General features: G+C 40.7%; 1 protein-coding gene across 1 annotated transcript; it reads right to left on the reverse strand.

Annotated features, from left to right (window-relative positions):
* Positions 1-265: 265 nt before the first annotated feature.
* Positions 266-21,858, reverse strand: LOC115232171 (protein inscuteable homolog; the record flags this gene model as incomplete). Its single annotated transcript, XM_029802014.1, has 9 exons — positions 21,840-21,858; positions 18,673-18,736; positions 16,334-16,457; positions 10,129-10,181; positions 7,231-7,345; positions 5,861-5,974; positions 3,632-3,757; positions 1,586-1,757; positions 266-441 (listed from the first exon to the last, which is right to left on the reverse strand). Coding segments are annotated over exons 1-9 (963 nt in total), but the record flags the coding sequence as incomplete, so codon positions are not given.
* Positions 21,859-24,109: the final 2,251 nt, after the last annotated feature.

Genomic DNA, 24,109 nt, shown 5'->3' on the forward strand with positions numbered 1-24,109 from the left:
TTACGCACTGGAGTCGATGTAATCGACTTAATCCGTTTGTCTGTCCTTGTTTGTCCCCCTCTATGTTTAGACCCTTGTGGGTAGTAAAGAAATAAATAATAAAAATATGTTATGGCGAAAGTGTGGATAATTTTTGACTTCCCCTCATACATGTGTTTATGCAAGTAATTTCAAAGCTGATGGCTAGAACTTCCATCTCCTACACAAATTATTCCAAGACAAAAACAAAGAAAATAAAAATAAAAAAGGAAGAATGGTACCTCACCTGGTCTTTAGCGAAAATGGTTGTAGCTTTGTTAAGTAAGCAACACTGCAGGAGAACGGACGGTGCCTTTAAGTAGAGGAGGATATCGGAGGCATTGCTGTCCATGAAGGTGATGTTGGCGATGGCAGCAGAGGCCAGTAGGAACACTTCATTGGATATGGCCGTGTGACAGAGATCTGCAAGAATGGGTCACAGAATAAGAAATCACAATGATGTTGAAGTAGTGTTGGTGGTAGTAGGAAGCGGTTGAAAAAATAGCATAGGTAGCAAAGTATTTGTTGAGGTAACGATGATAGTAATAAACAATGTCATTTTAAGGTGGGAGAATGTGGCCTTGTGGTTAGGGCTTTGCACTCATGATCATGAGAGTGTGGTTTCAATTCCTGGGCCGGGTGGTGCATTGTGTTCTTGAGCATAATGCTTCATCTCATGTAGCATCAACTGCAGAATTAGTTTGACACCTGACGTGTGGCACACCATGCACCTGTACAGGTAATGTTTGCTTTGATGAAGGGAGTGAGCTTTTGTGTGGCACATACAATATGATCACAAGAAACAAATCATTTGTGCAAGTAGTTCAACAAGATATTGGTGGAACCCTCATCTGTTGTCTATGACACGAAAGACCACAAACCACCTTAAAAATGGGCACAATCGATAATTACCCAGGAGTCACATGCATCAAAGGAGGCCTATGCACAATATCAATTGACATATGGTGGGAAAGATTAGTAACAAGAAGAGTTTTCAGCTTTAAAAAGACAATGCTTCAGTAATGTGTATTCCTTTAACCCATGTTAGCAATGAAAAACAGAAGCAAAGGAGCTATCATCCTCAGGGATGGTGGGCCCAGAAAAGTAATTGTTCAACTACTTAAATAACTTACTGTGGAGGTGCAATGGCCCAGTGGTTAGGGCAGCGGACTCGCGGTCATAGGATCGCCGTTTCGATTCCCAGACCGGGCGTTGTGAGTGTTTATTGAGCGAAAACACCTAAAGCTCCACGAGGCTCCGGCAGGGGATGGTGGTGATCCCTGCTGTACTCTTTCACCACAACTTTCTCTCACTCTTTCTTCCTGTTTCTGTTGTACCTGTATTTCAAAGGGTCGGCCTTGTCACTCTCTGTGTCACGCTGAATATCCCCGAGAACTACGTTAAGGGTACACGTGTCTGTGGAGTGCTCAGCCACTTGCACGCTAACTCCACGAGCAAGCTGTTCCGTTGATCGTATCAGCTGGGACCTTCATCGTCGTAACCGACGGAGTGCTTCCATCCAAATAACTTACTAATTAACTAGTTCAAATTAACGAGTGTTTCTCACCTATTAAGGTCTTCAGTAAGTCGTTCATGTTGTCGATGAGTCCAACCATAGGTAAGTGATGTTCGTGGGCAGGTGACGTGGCCTGAGCAACTACTCCCGCGGCTTCCCCTCGCACCTCTTCACCCTGGGCTTTGTCTGATAAAATGTCTGTCAAACATTCCAGGCCACCTACCTGCAAATATATCAGAAAAGAAAAAAAAAACCATTAAGTTGTTTGTGAGTTTAATTTAATCCTTTAAACACCAACCCATCTGAGACAAACCCTTGCATTAGGATACAAGCTTCTTCTCTTAAAGTGATTCAAATTAAAACCTTTCATCTAAATTTCATGTTAATTTATGTCCTAGCTTAATAACGATAATTTATTTTAGTAAATTCTACATTATTTCCAAAATTAATTGAAACAAAGTATTTCAACAGAATATGGTAACAAAAGGATTAAAGTAATCTTCCATCAAAATTCCATGTTAATTGGTGTTCCAAACACCAGCTTAATAACAATAAAGTTATTTTAGTAAATTCTACATTATTTCCAAAATTAATTGAAACAAAACCAGTGTGTATTTCAACAGAATATGGTAACAAAAGGATTAAAGTTATCTTCCATTGAAATTCCATATTAATTGATGTTCCAAACACCAGCTTAACAATAACAAAACTATTTTACCAAATCCTTTGTTATTTTCAAAATTCCTCGAAACAAAGGCAGTGGATCTGTTTTAACCATTCACCATTGGGCTTATTCTGTCGAAGGTAATCCTCATTTATTCACATTTCCAGAATTAATCAGGCATTGTCTTGCAGCTTTCGGATTTCAGTGAAGCAACAGTTAGTTTTTTACAATGATATTGTAGGGTGGATGTAAGGTGCCAGATCTGGCCTCTTGGAACATAAGCCAGGTAGAATATTTTGGCTGGATACGGCTGGCTTAACCCTATAGTGTTTGCATTATTCTGCCAAAATTAATCCTTTTTTATCCACATTGTTTTGAACTAATCATGCATTATCTTGTAGTTATGAGATTTTGATGAGGAAGCTGTTAATTTTTCAAACGATATTGTAGGGTTGGTGTGAGAGACCAGATCTGTCCAGTCTGAACATAAAACAGGCAGAATATTTTTGGCCGGATATGGCCAGTTTAAATGCTAAAGGGTTAAATGCTTAAGGGTTAAAAGAGATACACTAACAAAAGGGGTTAAATCTGATACCCTATTGTTTTGGCTGCCCATTATCTTAAGTAAAGGAATAAATACTAGATAGTATTGGTTAAATAATAATAGTTAGTAATATAGTTCTATATTTAAGAGATGAGGAATTATGCACATTATTTACGTTATTTACATTCGACAGATATTTGTCTTCAGCTTGTTTGATGTTAACACGTTTCAGTTGATATAACTCTCCAGCCTTCATCAAGTGTCTTGGGGGAAATTCCAAACCTGGGTTCTCATTACTAAGCTATTTTTCAATGTTGTTGTTATTGTTGTTATTATCATCATTATCATCATCATCATCATTATTATTATTATTATTATTATTATTATTATTATTATTATTATTATTATTATTATTATTATTCGGGTCACTAACCCCAAGATTCCGAGTTCAATTCCAGGCAGTGACCTGAATAATAATAATAATAATAATAATAATAATAGCGAAAAAGTAACTTAGGATTGAGAACCCAGGTTCGAAATTACCCCCAAGACACCTGATGAAGACTGGAGGGTACATCAGCCAAGACGTTATGTTAACAACAAACAAGGTGAGGACAAATATCCATCAAATGTAAATAATGTAAACAATGTAGTTAGTAATAGTCAAATAAAAGCAGTTTTTAATGTCATCCTTATTAAACGTGCGTTATCCATGCTGGCATGGGTTGGACGGTATGACAGCATGGCACTTTTACATGGCACTTCATGGGCACTTTTATGTGACACCACATGGGCACAGTTATGTGGCACTGCAATAAGTGCTTTACACAACCAGAATGGTAAACTAGTGACAGTTGTTAAAAATAAATGTTTGGATGGCATCTGTTACCTTTTCCAGTTCTTGTATACTTTCTGGAATACAACATATGGTAGAAATGGCTCTCAATGCCTGGGCTCGTACTTTTAGTAAGGTTTCCATATTACATATGTTAAATAAGGACTGCATCACACCTTCCTGCAACGATAAAACGGAGATATGTCACCTGTCTGACAAACATGCAATCACACACAGGTAATTTCATTATGGTTCTGAGAATGATTCACCAGTATGGAAGCCTCTATAAAGTCACTTGACTGCCTAGAAATAAAAAAAAAATGAAGGATGCACTGGACAGTGTAGTCCTAGATAGACTGTGTCTGAATAAAAGATGCAGTGGTCACAACAAGGACGTCTTTGATGATGAATCTGTTGGACTAAGGCCAAGAAGAAGAAGTAGGAAAAAAGGAGGAGGAGGAGAAGAAGAAAAGTTGAAGAAGAAGAAGAAGAAGAAGAAGAAGAAGAAGAAGAAGAAGGAGGAGAGGAGGGAGAAGAAGATAGGGGGAATGAGGAGGAGGAGGAGAAGAAGAAGAAGAAGAAGAAGAAGAAGAAGAAGCAGGGAGGGAGGATAAGAAGAAGAAGAGAAAGGAGGAGGAGGAGAAAATGAAGACTAAGAACAACAACAACACAGTCAATGAAGGAGTCATTATGTGGGCAACTGATCAGCTAGAAATAGCAGCGAAATCTCCCTCAAGTCACACTACTATCTCAAAAAGTGAAGCATCTTAAGTAATGTAGTCCAAGGTGGACTATGTTTGACTAAAAGAGAAGATGGTCATGGCTAGTACACCTTTGATGATATATCTGTTGGATCAGGCCTGACCTGGGGTTAAACAGCAATAACAACAACTTCAACAGCAACAGCAAAGTCAGTGAGAGTCACTATGTGGTCAACTGACTTGCTAAAAATAACAGCCAAATCTCTCTCAAATCATATACTACTGCCTTAGAAAGTGAAGGACACTGGGTAATGTGGTAGTAGAAGGACTATGTCTGAATAAGAGAGGACGGTTATAGCTGGAGCAGTTTTGATGACATGTCTGTTGGATCAGGCCTGACCTAAGGTTAAACAATAGCAGTAGAGCTAATGAGAGATGGTCCTGGCTGGAACCAGAACTAACATGGAAATTAATAAGTACAACTATCAATAAGTAATGATTATTAAACTAATCCACACCCCGTCAAGATTTCTGTTTTGGTTTGAAAATCTTCTGGGTTAAATGGTTAAGGTCTCAAGTTCATGAACATAAAGTTGTAGGTTCAATTCCTGGACTGGGCAGTGCATTGTGTCCTTGATCAATGTACTTCATTTCTCATTGTTCCAGTTTACCCAGTTGTAAATGATTGCCAACCCATCGCTGGTGCGGCCCTCAACCTCACTCCAGGTGTCACAAATTGGATACCATACAGGATCAAGGGTTAGAGAAACCTAAACGGGTTTGGGTCTGTGCAATACTCTTACTCTTTTTTCTCTTTTACTTGTTTCAGTCATTTGACTGCGGCCATGCTGGAGCACCGCCTTTAATCGAGCAAATCGACCCCGGGACTTATTCTTTCTAAGCCCAGTACTTATTCTACATCGGTCTCTTTTTGTGCTGACCGCTAAGTGACGGGGACGTAGTAAACAAACCCAGCATCGTTGTCAAGCAATGCTAGGGGGACAAACACAGACACACAAACATATAACACACAACACATTATATATATATACATTTATACGACACAGCCTTCTTTCAGTTTCCGTCTACCCGTCCTACCAAATCACTCACAGGCATTGGTCAGCCCGGGGCTAATAGCAGAAGACACTTGCCAAGATGCAACGCAGGGACTGAACCCGGAACCATGTGGTTGGTTAGCAAGCTGCTTACCACACAGCCACTCCTGCGCCTAAAATGAATTGTGAAGGCATGGTGTATGCTATCAGGCCCCTCTAGCTTACAAGTGACAACTAAGGGTTGAAGCATGATTTTGTCTGTTTTAAGTAAAAAAGGGCCATGGAAGGGGGTCAGCAAAATTGGATCTTCTTGTTGTTTAACATCAGATCAGCTCTGATAAAGAATAGTCAAAAAGCATTCCAACTATGACCATCCCAGGAGTAAAAGTGAGTTAAAAGAGACAGAGAGGAGGGGGGTAAGATGCAAGTGGTAACGGTGGTGATGGTGATGGTGGTGGTGGTGGTGATGGTGATGGTAGTGGTGATGGTTGTGGTGGTGACTTGTTCAGTCAGAGAATCAGACTTACCCGTACAAGGATGTAACACATGTGATCTCCCTCCATTCCAAGACTGATGACATCACTAATGGCCAGCAACAGGTTTCGGACATCAGCGGTGAGTTCTAGACCAAATACTATAGTCTGTGGAAAATAAATAGACAGAGAGAGAGCGTGAGAGAGAGAGAGAGAGAAGAGAAGAGAAAGGAGAGAAGAGGTTAAAGAGAGTGGAAATGGCTACTAAAGTAAAGATAGACTAAGACAGACAGATATACGTATATTCAAAGATAGCCATAAACATCCACAAAGATATATACAATCAATTAATATGTGTGTGTGTGTGTGTGTGAGTGTGTGTGTGTGTGTGTGAGAGTGTGTGTGTGAGAGTGTGTGTGTGTGTGTGTGTGTGTGTGTGCTCAGCTGGAGAGGGTTGCAAGGGATGAACCTGTATGCAAGGGCAACCACACTTTTACTTAGCCTATATATATATATATATATATATATATATATGTGTGTGTATATCACAATGATCACCATGACCGACCAGGCTATCAGATGTTGCTACACATCACTGGTCACAATGTGCTTCGCATTGTTTTAGCCTTGAAATAACGCCACCACCCCGCTGGCTAAGCGAGCAGGCCAATATATATATATATATATAAAATATAGTAGAAAAAATAGCTATAACTCTTTGACTGCTATTTCTAATTCGGTATGTGGTAAGGCAATTCGTTGCTAAACCCTTTATTGCTTAGTATATATATATATATATATATATATATATATATATATATTATACGTGGAGGCGCAATCGCCCAGTGGTTAGGGCAGCGGAATCATGGTCGAAGGATCACGTTTCGATTCCCAGATCAGGCGTTGTGTGTGTTTATTGAGTGAAAACACCCTAAAAGATCCACAAAGCTCCGGCAGCAAGGTGGTGGTGACCCCTGTTGTACTCTTTCACCACAACTTTCTCTCACTCTTTGTTCCTGTTTCTTGAGTAACATTATGATGGACTGGCGCCCCGTCTAGCTGGGGGGAACACACACGCCACAGAAACTGGGAAACCGGGCCCATGAGCCTGGCTAGGCTTGAAAAGGGCGACGTTTTATGCTTTATATATATATATACATACATATATATGTATATATAATATGTATATATATATATATATATATATATATATATATATATATATATATATATACATATATACATATATATACACACACACACACGCATATATACACACATATGTACTTATGAGTGTGTGTGTGTGTTTGTGTGGGTAGTAAGTTGAGTTTAAGAAAACGGGTCCTTCGAAATAACTATGCACCTTCCTCTTAGTTGTAAACAGAAACTGACAAATTGAAATTCAGCCAGAAACAAGGACTCACCTGTACCAGGAGTCCAAGAGCCAAGTCAACGAACCGACTGAATGACTCGCCCAAGTAAACCAGTTGGTTGATTAGGGGTACCCTTGCTGTTTTACCTCTGGTGGACATGTACACACTGAAATAGAAGGGATAGGATCAGGTTAAATAAGGGTCAACAATATTAAGTAGCAATAGTAAGAGTGATACAAGGATTCTGGAAGAGAGGGGTAAAGTAGAGAAAGAAACATAAACACACACACACACAATATATACACTTTTACTCCTTTACTTGTTTTAGTCATTTGACTGCGGCCATGCTGGAGCACCGCCTTTAATCGAGCAACTCAACCCCGGGACTTATTCTTTTGTAAGCCCAGTACTTATTCTATCGGTCCCTTTTGCCGAACCGCTAAGTGACGGGGACATAGACACACCAGCATCGGCTGTCAAGCAATGCTAGGGGGACAAACACAGACACACAAACACAGACACGCATACATATATATACATATATACGACGGGCTTCTTTCAGTTTCCGTCTACCAAATCCACTCACAAGGCTTTGGTCGGCCCGGGGCTATAGTAGAAGACACTTGCCCAAGGTGCCACGCAGTGGGACTGAACCCGGAACCATGTGGTTGGTGAACAAGCTACTTACCACACAGCCACACCTGCGCCTATATATATATACTTGTGAGAAAATGTGGTATGTTCCTCTGAAATCATAACTGTAAGGAACGGGTATAAATGATAAGACACCTGATAAATGTAATAAAGAAAATAAAAGAAAAGTTAGCCCTCATCAGCTGTCTCACAAGGGATTATGGCAGTTTCATGCCTCAGACAGAACTGTATAATTTAGGTGGAGAGGTAACACCAACCATTGGATATGAGTGCTAGATACAGTGAAGATGAGACCCCAAAACTAAAAAAACATGTAGTTGAATTTTAGCGATTGGAATGGAGAAAGTAGAAAGATATGAAATGGCTAAAACTTGCATCCTGGACAGAGAAGGACTTACAGTAAAATTAAATATAACATGTTGATTACAATAAAAATAATTCATTTGAGCGCCCTACATACAATTAATGATTAGTGAAGTAGTACTTCTCCAGAGCTGGCAATATTTACTCTTAGTTAGTAAAAAGCACCAGTGCTGATGTCATATAAAAAGCACCCAGTACACTCTATGAAGGGGTTGGCATTAGGAAGGGCATTCTGGCATAGGAACCTTGTCAGAACAGATAATTGGGGCCTGGTGCAGCTCTCAGGTTTACCAGCTCCTGTCAAGTCATCTAACCCATGCTGGCATGGGAAAACAGATATTACATGATGATGATGATGATGATGATATATTAACATGACAAAGTTTGGGGATTCTAGAAGTTCAAGTCTTTTAAATTGAAAGGGCACACCTGTTAGTACGAATGGAATTCTGGGTATAATTGCAAACTTTCTTTTGGTGCAGCAGATAAAATAAGTGGCTTTAATGACATGCAACACAGAGTTCTTAATCATTTGTCTTGTGCCATCACAGAGGCTCAGCTGATTTTAATAATGGAGTGGCAGCAGCATTATTGGTGATCCTTTATTTCATTAACTAATGTCTGTGAATGTGGTGGTAGGCTTGAAGGTGATAATGAAATGTTAACCCTTTGGCGTTCATATTTCTTTGCCAAGGGTAGTGACTGTTTTTTCCCATTTGGAATTAATCAGGCATTACTTTGTAACTTCAAGATTTCAGTGGTATGTTTGTATATTTTTAGAATGACATTGTAGGGTAAGTGTGAGCAGTTGGATCTGGTAAGTTTGAACATAAAACAGGTAGAGAATATTTGGGCTGGAAATGGCCAGATTCAATACCAAAGGATTCAAATCTTGCAGGATAGTGAACTATTTCTTCCTTGTCCCCCAAAATATCTTCTGACTATTTTCTGGAAGTATCTGGAAGCACGTAAAAAGCACCATCCGAATCGTGGCCGAAGCCAGTGCCGCCTCGACTGGCTTCCGTGCAGGTGGCACGTAAAATGCACCAATCCGACCGTGGCCGATGCCAGCCTTGCCTGGCTCCAGTGCAGGTGGCACGTAAAAAGCACCCACTACACTCATGGAGTGGTTGGCGTTAGGAAGGGCATCCAGCTGTAGAAACATTGCCAGATAAGACCGGAGCCTGGTGCAGCCTTCTGGCTTCCCAGATCCCCGGTCGAACCGTCCAACCCATGCTAGCATGGAGAACGGACGTTAAATGATGATGATGATGATGATGATCTGTAAAAACTGCCAGTCAATAGTATTGCTCCAAATGTTCTTTCCAACACAGCTAATTGCGTATTCAATAATAATATTGCAGATTGAGGAACACCTTTGACATCAATTTGTCTGCTGTCTTAACCATTTTTGGAAGGAAACTGGAATCATAACACCATTACTAGACTCATCAGTACAATAACCCCCTATGTACAATATCCCCCCCACCACAAAGACAACAGATGATGATTTAAAACTTCTTAATATATTGGAGAGCGGGGCAATTAACCAAAGAGAGTTAATTGTCCTAGGGGATAGTTTTCGACATGGGGGTGTGTGCCCTGGTGAGCCAATTGTTCTAGGGGGATAATTGTGCCAATATGTTACTGACAGAAGGAAAATTTTCTCTTCTAAGTAGTAAAAAATTTATAATAAAACTTACCAGACAAGTGACCCCCAAAAATACTGGCTCTTGTGTTGGTCAGTATTTTGAAGGTTTTTAACTTCAGTCCAAAGTGATGACAATTTTAAAGAAGCTCGGATTTCATAGGTATATATGTATATACATATATATATGTATGTGTATGTGAGTGTATGTATATATGAATGTTTATATACGGATGTGATAGTAGTGATAACAATATCAAAGAACAGAATGCTAAGAAACTCACCTTTCAACTCTTTGAGCAAGCTTGGCACATTCCCCCATCACAACCTCTTGTTGCTGAATAAAAGAATATAGGTAAATATATATATATATATACAAATTGAGATAGGGGTTGTAAATGCAACCCTCTATGGGATAACGTATCCAATATACTGCTAGTGAAGTACCCAACAAAGTTAATACATAAATGTTAATGATTGCGATGCAATCAATTCATTTACTGTATTATATGGGCAAAGGTAAAATGATTTATCACAAATTACTAATACAAGATAAGAAAATGGAGAAATACATCTAAATCAAATATCAATTACCAGATAATACTCAATCACATACTTTATTAAACCACCGCATAAGAGACTGTAGGGTTAAACATAAAAAAAGCAGAACAAATCAGTGTACATAAAGGAATGTACATAAAAAAGTGTACATAAAAAAGTGTACATAAAAGAGTAATGTTGTATAATAAGTAGAATATATATAAAAGAGAATATAAATATAGGTAAATATAAATATAAGTATAGATTACATCTTACAGCTGTTTCGGCTATGTATATATATATATATACATATATATATACATACATACACACATGTATATATTACAGACAAGAGACAAGAGAGTAATATTTTGAATGCTGTATCTCTCTGAAAACAACAGAAACACTGGCTGTTTTACCCTTCTGAGAAGGAAAAAGTTGTCACTAGAAAACCATAGGACTCAAACCCATACCTCTCAGATACCAGCTATATTACATACCAAATATTAGCTGTAAAATACTAAACAAATTCGATACTTCCAATTTTTGTTAACTGAATGTAGTTGCATATATTATATACATACGCGTGCACCCACCCACACACACGCATATGTATATCTGCTATATAAAATCTGTTCTGTGTGTGTGTGTGTGTGTGTCTTCTAGGATCTCGGGTATCCTCCATCCGATTGTGCTCAAATTGGATATGTAGATACCAATGGTATCAGGGCGTGTATAAGTCTTGAAAAAATTACAAAAATCGATTCCAGGTGAGAATGTGATCGATAAAGCTGTTTTTGTCCTGCTTTTCTCCTGTAAACCTGTACATAACTGCACCTTCCATTTTTTGTTGTTTTTGTAATGCTTAAAGGCACGTTTCTTTCCTGCCAAGCTTACTGTTTAAACCATGTTTGTGTTCTCCCAGTCAACAGCCTTATCATTACTGGTACTTTAAATTCTTCAGTTGCATATTTGTGTGAATAAAATCGTTTTATGTTGGAATAGAAAAGAAGTCTATCTTTATTTCTTCTTTTGCTGGTGTCTCAAATTTAGGTTAAATCAGTGTTTCTCAAAGGGGAGGCCTATGGGACGGTCGGACAAGTTGTTTTGAGGAAATTTGGCTTAAATGTTTGACAACTCACAGCACTGTCCATTGGACTGGGGGCATTTTGCTTGTATATATATATATATACATTCTATATATATATATATATATATAATATATATATATACTATATTTATACCTATATATGTGTGTGTGTTTGTGTAATATATATATATATATATATCAAATGAAATAAAAAACAGAACAGTTATTGCTCACAGGGGGCTAAACATAGAGGGGACAAAAAAAGGGATTAAGTTGATTACATCGACCCCAGTGTGTAACTGGTACTTATCTATTCAACCTAGAAAGGATGAAAGGCAAAGTCAACCTTGGCGAAATTTGAACTCAGAATGTAAGAAAAGTGAAATAACCAAGTATTTCAACTGATGAGCTAACGATTCCGCCAGCTCTCCCCCTTTATATATATATATATATATATATATATATAATATATATATATATATATATATATATTATATATATATATTATATATATATATAGATACATACATACATACATACATACATATATATATATACACACTACATAATATATATATATATATGTATATATATATGTATATGTATATATATATATATATATATTATATATATATATATATATATTATATATCTATATAATATATATATATATATATATGTATATATACATATAATATATATGTATATATATATATATATATATATATATATATATATATATATATATGTATGTATGATATATATATATATGTGTATTTATATATATGTATGTATATATATATATATGTATATATATATGCACACACATCCTCATACCTACATATGCATGGATACATGTTCATGTTATATACTTTGCAGCAGGTGGTAAGTTTAAGACTTTGAGATTAGCTGATATTGGTTATCACCAAAGTTCACAATAACAAAACAAATATGAAAAAAACCCAAAAAAACTCAACTAAAAAAAATTCCTCAAGTTTTTTCCCATGGCACCTTCCTTGATCAAAATATTTGAGAATCCTTGATATATCCCAAATTCTCAAATTGTAGGAATTACTAGAATCACCGGAATGGAATGTCACCTGTCACTTTTGGCAGCTGTACAGATTAATTCATCTCATGAACCACTGTGATTATCAAAAGGTGATGAAGGTTAAAAGTTTTAAATTTGGATGTGAGTCCATATTGGAGAAGGGAGGGAGGGTAGGGTGATTTTTGCTGTTGTTGTTGTTGTTGATAGTTATCATAATTGTTGTTATTGTCGAGGCCCAGTGGTTAGGGCAGCGGACTCGCGGTTTCGATTCCCAGACCGGGCGTTGGGAGTGTTTATTGAGCGAAAACACCTAAAGCTCCACGAGGCTCCAGCAGGGAATGGTGGTGGTGATCCCTGCTGTACTCTTTCACCACAACTCTCTCTCACTCTTACTTCCTGTTTCTGTTGTACCTGTATTTCAAAGGGCCGGCCTTGTCACTCTCTGTGTCACGCTGAATATCCCCGAGAACTACGTTAAGGGTACACGTGTCTGTGGAGTGCTCAGCCACTTACACGTTAATTTCACGAGCAGGCTGTTCCGTTGATTCGGATCAACCGGAACCCTCATCGTCGTAACCAACGGAGTGCTTCCAATTGTTGTTATTGTAACTGTTAATATTTTTGTGTGCAAGAAAGGCAGTGAGTTGGCAGAATTGTTAGCACACTGGGCAAAATGCTTAACAATATTTCGTCAGTCCTTGCATTATCTGAGTTCAAATTCCACTGAGGTCAACTTCACATTTCATCCTCTCAGGGTCAATACCAGTTGAACATATGTGCCTGCTTTTCCATTGGGAATGCTCTTCTGTGTATATATATGTGACCATGAATGTCATTGTTTTCCCAAATAAATTGCACTTCATGTTTGAAGCTCTGATGAAGCTATAAGGTGATACACAAGCCCTCACCTATGGGTGCATTGCATCTTATAGCAGAAACTGCTGTAAGCTAATGAAGTTCATAACATAATTGTTTATCTCTTTGTTGCCTCAGTTTCTTTACACACACACACACACACACATACATACATATAAAGGCTAACTGGCAGAATCGTTAGCATGCTGGGCAAAATGCTTGGCAGAATTTCATCTGTCTTTACATTGTCCATTCACTAATACACACGTACACATAAACATATACCATGTTCATAGTCACAGCCACATGCTCATTCATACACAAACATACTCACACATATTTATATACAGGGTGTGTTGAATAAACTGTTGTCTAAATTATGCAAAAATGAAAAATAACGCTGACATCTATATTTACCAAAATTGCATAAAAATATCTTGAAATACTAAAGAGTAAATTCATTCAATAAAATCGCCATTGGCTTCAACCACGGCCTCCAGACGACTTCAGAATCTCCTGCAACTCTTCTGGACAATCTCCTTGTTTAAGTTGGTGAATGCTGCCATAATCCTTGCCTTCAGTTCATATTTGGTGTTACAAGGAGTTTTGTTGGTCTCTTGCTCAACTGTGCCCCACACATAATAAAACAAGGGAGTTACAGTCTGAGGAGTTTGGTGGTCAGATGTTAGGGGTGATGTGGTTGCAGAAATTATCTGACAGCCATGACTGAGTTCTCCTGTTGGTGTGGCTTGGTGTAGAGTCCTGTTGCCAGACATAGGGTCTTCTAGCAGCCACCTTCTTGACCCAGGGCAGCACTACCTCCTCCAGGCACTTGATATAGGCCTCTGTGTTGAGACTGAGGCTGTGTAGGAAGATGAATGGAGGCATAACGTTGCCATCACTAGTGATCACCCCAAACGCCATGATGTAGATTGGATGTTTGATTTCTATCACTCTCAGTACATGTCCTCAGATTGACACCCAAACACTCTGAAATGTTCGCATTGGAGCTTCTGGCATGAATGCCAAGTAGTAGAGCACATCGTTTCCAAATTTCTGGTAGAGTGAATTGTGTCATGGTACTGTTTTTCTCAGGTGGCGAGCTGGCAGAAACGTTAGCATGATGGGCGAAATGCTTAGCGGTATTTTGTCTGCGTTACGTTGTGAGTTCAAATTCTGCCGAGGTCGACTTTGCCTTTCATCCTTTCGGGGTCGATAAATTAAGTACCAGTTACGCACTGGGGTCGATATAATCGACTTAATACCTTTGTCTGTCCTTGTCTGTCCTTGTTTGTCCCCTCTGTATTTAGCCCCTTGTGGGTAATAAAGAAATAGGTACTGTTTTTCTCACAGATAGTACCCAACTGACCCTACTATACTGTGTAGTTGACAAAATCAAAAACAAGCAATGTACATGTGTGAAACTAAAAATATAATATGGCGACAATTTACCCATTGCATTCTGTATATACATTTACACACACACACATGCACACGCACACATACACACACACACACACACGCACAAGCATGCACATACACACACATACACACATGCAGCACCAGTGTCCCTCAGGCTGCAGAGAACCAGTGCATTCATACATACACATACATATATATATAACATTTACTCTTATTTTCCTTCTTCCCAAATTTCTATACCTGCTAATTAATATGGATATGACAGTCTTCGTTAGAGCAAATAATATTTTTTTTTCTCTTTCCATTGCTTTTTTTCCCTGCTGTTTTTCAACACCTGGAATGACCTATTAACACTGGTGTGACCTTTTAACACCTGAATGACCTTTAAGCAAGGTCAAGGAGTGGAAGGAAAACCAGTTTCTTAAACTTCATTAAGCTGTGGTAAGCAGAATTTATGTGCTATGACCAGGTAGGTAAAACACAGACGTGAAATGAAAGAGTTTGTTTTGAAACAACATGATTCCAGGTTCAATTCCACTGTGGTTCCACCTACAAGGGTTTGGCATTGAAGACACGCGCTCAAGGTGTCATGCATTGGGAACAAACCTGAAAGCACCTTTTTTAATCATATACTCACACCTGTACATATACACACATAGTAATACTTATATCCAATAATTATAAAAATGTAAAGGAAATTAAAGATAGAGAGAGAGAGAGAGAGAGGTAAGAGAGAGGGAGGGAGACAAGGAGAAAATAGGTAAGGAAGGGTGGAAGAAAGAGGTCAAGAGTGGGTGAGTAAAAGAGAGAGGTGAGAGAGAGAGAGAGAGCAAGAGAGAATGAGAATAAGTGAAAGGTGGGGTGATAGATAGAGAGCAAGAGTGAGAGAAGGAGGGAAAATGAGAGAGAACAATTGAGAGAAAGAAGAGAGGGAGAGAGATAATAGATATATAAGAGAGAAGGGGGTGAGTGAGAAAGAGCATAAGAAAAGGAAGAACAGTGACTGAGAAAGAGAGAAGGGAGGAAGAGAAAGAGAGAGAGAGGGGAGAGAAAGAGAGAGAGGGAGATAGAGAAGGAAAGAGAAAGAGGGAGAGAGGTGAAGAGAGAGGGAGAGAGAGAGGGGAAGAGAGAGAGGGAGGGAGAGAAAGAGAGGGATAGAGAGAGAGGGAGGGAGAGAAAGAGAGGGATAGAGAGAGAGAGAGAGGGATAGAGAGAGAGAGAAAGAGAGAGAGAAGGGAAGAGAGAGAGGGAGGGAGAGAAAGAGAGGGAGAGAGAGAGGGAGGGAGAGAAAGAGAGGGATAGAGAGAGAGGGAGAGAGAGAGAGAAAGAGAGAGAGAAGGGAAGAGAGAGAAAGAGAGGGAGATAGAGAAGGAAAGAGAAAGAGGGAGAGAGAGAAGGGGAGAGAGGTGAAGAGAGAGGGAGAGAGAGAAGGGAAGAGACAGAGGAAGGGAGAGAAAGAGAGGGATAGAGAAAAAGAAAGAGAGAGAGAGAGAAAGAGAGAGAGAGAGAGAGATTGAAGTTTGTCACTAACCTGAACGAAATGAGCTGGTGGTTCACAAATGTGTTTGTTACATTCTTGGATGAGGAATCGGATGTGACAGGTGACATCAACTGTAAGGTCACTTAGGAATGGCCAGTTTTCAGTATCAACACATCTACATGAGGAGGAGGAGGAGGAGAACGTAGAAGAAGAGTAACAAATGACTAATGAGTGATTGATTTATGAATTGAGCAACAATAATCAAAGCTGAATATATTGATTCAAGTTTGGACGTTGATGAAAAGGTTTGATAAAAACAAGACCCTAGATGTTTTTCAGAAAATAAATGTGGAATAAACCTTTAAAATGCTGTAGGCACATCATGTCACCATATGAGTTTTTTCCCCTCTCAATGTGACACAATGTATCCGCAGCTCTAGATTAAAGAAAAAGTGTGCTACAGGTTAAAGAAAAAGAAAAAAAAACCCAAATAAATAATCAATATAGAAGGTATAGATCAAAATCGTTTATGACATGCATGTGTGTGTGTGTGAGAGAGTTTTGAATGTCTGTCATAACCACATCAATATAATTGTTTTAGTTTAAGCACAAGATTTCAAATGAAACAATCAGAAGTGTGAAATTAATAATGTTTTAACATGTACTTATGTAATCATGGCAGTAATTTTCTGAAACACGTGTATGCTTATAAAGCATAAAATACTATGTCTTCTCCATTTTATTAATAGCACATTCACAGGAAGACAGACAGATCAATCGGTCAATCGATAGATAGATAGATAGATAGATAGATAGATAGATAGATATAGATAGATAGGCAGACAGATAGAGACTGGCAGACAGATGGGTAGATAGATAGGTGTGTATCTGTGTCTAAAGTGGTTTGTGTGAAGAGGAACATTCACTCATAGAAACAAGCTGAAAAGGAAAGATAAGAGCAAAATGTAATTCTTTGACCTGTCTTGGAAAGAAGGTAATCTGAATAAGGACTGAACTGAATCCTGTTGCATTGTTGAATCAATGCCACATGGAGAGCAGATGAAATATGGTCATGTGTGTGCGTGTATGTGTGTAAATGTTTACACCAGTGCTCTACAGGAAGAACCGTTGAGCTACAAATGGTGACGTTTGTTGATATTACCTTATCAGCTATTCATCAGGTAGCTCTGCACTTTCAAAGAGGAAGGTGGAATGACAAATTCCCTGGTTTGCAAAATAGGTAAGGGTTAGCAATAGGGAAAGGGCATCCAGTTGTAAAACATCATCATCATCGTTTAACGTCCGTTCTCCATGCTAGCATGGATTGGACGGTTCGACTGGGGATCTGGGAAGCCAGAAGGCTGCCCCAGGCTCCAGTCTTATCTGGCAATGTTTCTACAGCTGGATGCCCTTCCTAACGCCAACCACTCCGTGAGTGTAGTGGGTGCTTTTTACATGCCACCTGCCAGTGCCAGGCGAGGCTGGCAACGGCCACGGTCGGATTGGTGCATTTTACGTGCCACCGGCACGGAAGCCAGTCGAGGCAGTGCTGGCATCGGCCACAAGTCGGATAGTGCTTTTTACGTACCACCAGTCTAGGGGTCCTGGCTGGTTCAATTCGATTTCGATTTCACTTGCCCCAACATGTCTTCGCAAGCAAAGGGGGTTGGCATGGGTGCCTGTCGTCGGATGAGGTTCTATATCGACTTCGCTTGCCTCAACAGGTCTTTGTGTCCAAGGGAGGAAAGGCATGCATAAGTGGGCTGGGCTCACTTGTCCTGCCTGGTCTTCTCACGTACAGCATATTTCCAAAGGCAAAACAATACTACAGTAATATAGCAAAAACCACGAGAGGTGAGGGTGATGTTTGCTGACGAAGGACAGAGCCAGAACAAGACTGATAGACAGCACCTTTAAGTAGAGGTGCTGCGGTTGGGGCTGTCATTCAAATATCAGTTTCTATAATTATAGCAGATCTACTCTGCTAACAAGATGGAAGTAAGACTGCCAAGGCACAGATCCAGGGTCCTGCAAGATTAAAGGATGCTTCTAGTTATCTTAATTACATCATTAATTGCATGATTGCTGTTTTGTAGCTGTTTTTTTTTTATTATTATCTTTCTATTTCCACGGTAACTATACGTTAGATCAATTGAAGTAAAAACAAATTACAGCCCAAAAAAAGAGATGATATCTATTACTTCACATCACTTTGCTTTCCTCTTTCTCTTTCTCTTTCATTTCCTGAGACATGTAAACCGAGAAGAGAGAGAGAGAGAGAGAGAGAGAGAGAGAGAGGAGAGACGAGAGAGGGAGAGAGAGAGGAGAGAGAGAGGAGAGAGAGAGAGGAGAGAGAGAGATGAGATAGATTAATGCGAAATAAAACTCACGCAAATAGGTCTTTAAATTCACAGCCAATAGCATCTGCTTCTGTCCGGACGAAATCTATGGCATCTAGAAAGAGGAAGTAACAAGGAAAGCAAAATGTACACTGACAGCAACAATAATAATAATAATAATAATAATAATAATAATAATAATAATAATAATAATAATAATAATAATAATAATAAAATAATAATAATAATAATAATAATAATAATAATAATAATAATAATAAAACATTGTGTACAGTGCTCAGGTGCACTACAACTCATCTAAAGTGTATGTATAATCAGGTGTAGTTTCGGCGGATTTCAGAAAGCATGAGGGCCTTAAAGGATGCAGTGTCATGGCAGTCAACAACCGACGCAGGCAGTTTGTTCCATGCTTCAGCAACTCTGAGCATGAAAAAATGTTTCCGAAAGTCATGGGAGCTGTGTTGTTTTCTGCCTTTGTAGGCATGTCCACGTGTGTTAGACACATGGAGATCAAAAAGGTGTTCAGTGTTGTTGTTGGTGAGGTGGTTTATAACAACAATATCAATTCTTTCTACATGAGGCACAGGGCCTCAAAAAGAGGGGGCCGGTTGATTACATCGACCCCAGTGTTCAACTGGTATTTATTTTATTGACCCAGAAAAGGTAAGAGGCAAAGTTGGCACCAGGTAGAATTTGAATTCAGAATGTAAAGGCAGAAGAAATGTCATTAAGCATATCGTCCACTTTGTCCAGTTTGTCCAGCTTGCATCCAAACATGGCCCCAAAAATACACTCCACCCCACACACACACCCAAGGATGGGGTGAAAGAGCAACAGAGAAGATGCATTAGTTTAACACTGAGGTAAAATGGAAGAGGACTTTAATCATCATCATCATCATCATCAATCATTTAGCGTCCGCTTTCCATGCTAGCATGGGTTGGACGGTTCAACTGGGGTCTGGGAAGCCCGAAGGCTGCATCAGGCCCAGTCTGATCTGGCAGTGTTTCTACGGCTGGATGCCCTTCCTAACGCCAACCACTCCATGAGTGTAGTGGGTGCTTTTTACTTGAGATAACACTCTTCTACAGAGAGGAGAGATGAGGAGAGTAAACAGATGGAGAGAGGCAAAAAATGGAGAGAAAAAAAACATGTGGCTGAATTAATGGATGGTTACTACATGTTGTACAGACCAGAAGAGAAAGGAAGGGCATGGGTGGCAAGGCAGACAACAGTGACCTGGCAAAGATGTGTTGATTGTGTGTGTGTGTGTGTTGATAATGTGTGCATGTGTATATGTATGTGCGAGCGGGTGTGTGAGTATGAAGCTTAAGTCTGTGTGTGTATGTGTTTGCATGTGTATGTGAGTACATGTGAGTTGCATGTGTGTGTGTATGTATGCGGATAAGTACATGTACATGTGTGTGTGAGTGAGTGTGTATAGTAATGTGTGCACGTGCCTCTTTCCATGTGCCATTTGTACAAACATCGGTGATCATGGACCTCCATGCCAAAGTCTGAACATTCGTGATTTTTCTTGGAACAGACACATCAGGGGTTTCCTGTTGCCCTCTGTCAGTCTGCTCTGCTAATCTCCAGTTTTCTCCAAGTTTATTTTTGAGGCAGGGGTGGGGGTGAGGGAACTGGTTCAGAAGACACCAGGGCATGTCCACACATACATATATACGCCTGTGTGAAATGTGCCCAGGGTTCCAGCTCTCCTTTGAGTCCTGTATGCCTTAATCACAGAACTGTGTTGAATGCCCCCCCGAGACAGATAGAGACAGGATGTTCAAAGATGAAATGTATTTGGTCAAGCCTGACCAGAGACTAAATGACAACAATATCATGAAGACCACAACTAACAAAGCAACTACAATGATGACGATGATGACCACCACCACCAACTACATCCACCGCTGCTATGACCTTCACCTCCGCCAAGACCAACAGGAACAATAAAAACAAAACAATGCAATAGAACACCACCACTATTATCACCACCACCACCACCACCACCACCACCACCACCATCACCACCACCACCACCACCACCACCACCACCACTCCAACCACCACCATCACCACCACCACCACCACCACCACCACCACCACTCCAACCACCACCATCACCACCACCACCACAACCACCACCACCACCACCACCACCACCACCAACCACCACCACCATCACCACCACCACCAACCACCACCACCACCACCACCACTCCAACCACCACCACCACCACCACCACTCCAACCACCACCACCACCACCACCACCACCAACCACCACCACCATCACCACCACCACCACCACCACCACCACCACCATCACCACCACCACCACCACCACCAACCACCATCACCACCACCACCCCACCACCATCACCACCACCACCACCACCACCACCATCCCACCACCACCACACCACCACCACCACCACCAACCAACCACCACCACCATCACCACCACCAACCACCACCACCACCACCACCACCACCTCCTCCTTCTGCCATGTCATGAATTATTACTAGTCCACTACAAACTGTGCTCAGTCTTGCAATGTAGTCCGTCTTCCGGAAGCAATTCTCCTGGATATATGACATGATGGACGGTGGGGAGGGTGGGCTGGGGGTGGGGGCGGAGAGAAGTTGGCCAGAGACGGGTGGAGGACGGTGGTGGTGGTGGTAGATAACATGGCTGACCAGAGAAGAGAGTAGAGGAGGGTGGAGGTGAGGAGGGGCGTTTACAGAAAACAATTAGTGCTAACTGAAGCGTGTATGCACACGCATGTGTATGAGCGTGTGTGTGTGTATGTGTGTGCATACGTGTGTGTGTGTGTGTGTGCATACGTGTGTGTGTGTGAGTATGTATGAGTATATGTGTGAGTATGAATGTGCGTGTCTGTGTGTGGGCGTGCATGTGCATGCATGAGTGTGTATGTGTATGTGTTGGGTATGCGTGAGTATACATGTGAGTATGAATGTGTGTGTCTGTGTGTGGGTGTGTAAGAGAGTGTGTGTGTGGGTGTGTAGGTGTGTGTGTGTGCATGTGCAAGCCACAGGTTGTTGTCATTTAGACCAAAATTAGCTGCAACTGCTGCTGCTGTTGTTGTTGTCTATAACCCTAGGTCATCTATCCCTGGTCCAGTAGATCAATAATCAAAGGTGTTCCAGCCACAACTACTTCTTTACCTTTTTCTTCTTCAGTCATAATGTATCTAGGACTAAACTAATCAAAGTTCCCTTCTTTGTTTTCAAGATGGTGGCGGTGTGGTTGAGTGTGGTACGGTGAGGTGGGGTGTGGCTTTTGCCAGTCGTTGTGTTCTGAGTTCAAATTCCGCCAAGGTCGACTTCGCTTTTCATTATTTCGGGGTCGATAAAACAAGGACCAGTTGAACACTGTGGTCAATGTAATCGACTCATCTTACCCCCCCACCACAAATTACTGCCCTTGTGGAAAAATTTGAAACCATTATTATTATAATAATTAAGGTAGTCAAATGGCAGAATTGTTGGTACACTGGACCAAATGCTTAGTGGTATTTCACCTGTTGTTATATCCTGAGTTCAAATTCTGCCAAGGTCGACTTCACCTTTCATTCTTTCAGGGTTGATAAATTAAGTACCAGTTATGCACTGGGGTTGATGCAATCGACTTACCCCTTCTCCCACCAAATTTCAGGCTTAGTGCCTATAGCATTTTGTTTGTTCCTTCTTGAGCCATGCCTGGCTCATAAGGGCCGGTTTCCTGGTTTCCTTGGTGTATAGGTCCCCTCCACTTGGACAGGACGCTGGTCCATTGCAGGTGAGCTGCAAGATGCAGGAGGAAAGAGTGAGGGAAAGTTGTGGCAAAAGAGTCAGCAGAAGTTCACCATTACCTTCTGCCGGAGCCACGTGGAGCTTAGATGTTTCGCTCATAAGCACACACATTGCCCGGTCTGAGATTCGAACCCGCGATCCTTCAACCACGAGTCTGCTGCTCTAACCACTAGGCCATGTGCCTCCACTAGTGCCTATAATATACAGGATTATTATTATTATTATTATTATTATTATTATTATATTATTATTATTATTATTATTATTATTATTACTCTGGCAAAATCATAAGTATGCCAGACAAAATGCTTAGTAACATTTTGTTCTGAGTTTCAACCATTTACATTCTGAGTTCAAATTCTGCCGAGGGTCGACTTTGCCTTTCATTCTTTCAAGGTTGATAAAATAAATACCAGCTACACACTGGGATCGATGTGATTGACTCATCCCTGCCCCCCAAAATTGCTGCCCTTGTTGGTATTTCTTACAAATTAATCCATCATGCAGAACAAGCATTCGGGGCCACATGGGGGCCACATGGGGCCACATGCGTCCCTTCGTGACTCCTGTAGGTCGCGCAACCAAAACAGAGAAACGCCGTTGTTGGGTCCCCAATACAATTCCTGCAGTGTTTAATCTCACCATTGATGAGGGAAGAACAGGGGAAGGACGGGGGAAGGACGGGGGAAGGACCGGGGCAAGATGGAGACAAGCTTCTTTGAGCAGAATCTTAAACGTCTGACAGAAAGTCATGATAGGATCTTTCTGACATCATCAGAAGCCTTTGGTAGAAGAACCAGACAAGTTCAGAAGACGTTGGTGGTGGTGGTGGTGGTGGTGGTGATGGTGATAGTGGGGGTGATGATGGTGGTGGTGGTGATGGTGGTGGTGGTGGCGGTGATAGTAGTGGTGATGGTAGTGGTGGTGGTGATGGTGGTGGTGGTAATAGTGGTGGTGATGGTGGTGGTGGTGGTGATGGTGGTGGTGGTGGTGGTGATGGTGGTGGTGGTGATGGTGGTGGTGATGATGGTGATAGTGGGGGTGATGGTGGTAGTGTGATGGTGGTGGTGGTAGTGGAGATGGTCATGATAGTGGTGGTGGTGGTGGTGATGGTGGTGATAGTGGTGGTGATGGTTGTGGCAGTGATGGTAGTGGTGGTAATAGTGGTGGTGATGGCGGTGGTGATGGTGGTGGTGGTGGTGATGGTAGTGGAGATGGTCATGATAGTGGTGGTGGTGGTTGTGGCAGTGATGGTGGTGATGGTGGTGGTGGTGATGGTGGTGGGGATGGTGGTAGTGATGGTGATAGTGGTGTTGGTGGTGGTGGGAAGTAATATGGAGGAATCCCATGTAATTTTAATCCTAAATCTGTTTCTGTTATCAATCTGGTGAGAAGTGGGGATTCGTGTGAATTTATGTAGGGCATGGAAAATAGGGGACAGATGGGTGGATGGATGGATGGTTAGATGGGTGAACGTTTAGATGGATTGTGCTGATGGATATTAAAGCTGTGGTGGTGACTCTAGTTGTTGTCAGTGGTGGTGGCGATGACGACAATGACGACGATGATGATGATGATGATGTAGATAATGTCAATACTGCTGATGGTGGTGGTGGTGGTGGTGGTGGTGATAATGCTGATCA

The sequence above is a fragment of the Octopus sinensis genome, unplaced genomic scaffold (genome assembly GCF_006345805.1).
Source record: "Octopus sinensis unplaced genomic scaffold, ASM634580v1 Contig19703, whole genome shotgun sequence".
Taxonomy (NCBI): domain Eukaryota; kingdom Metazoa; phylum Mollusca; class Cephalopoda; order Octopoda; family Octopodidae; genus Octopus; species Octopus sinensis.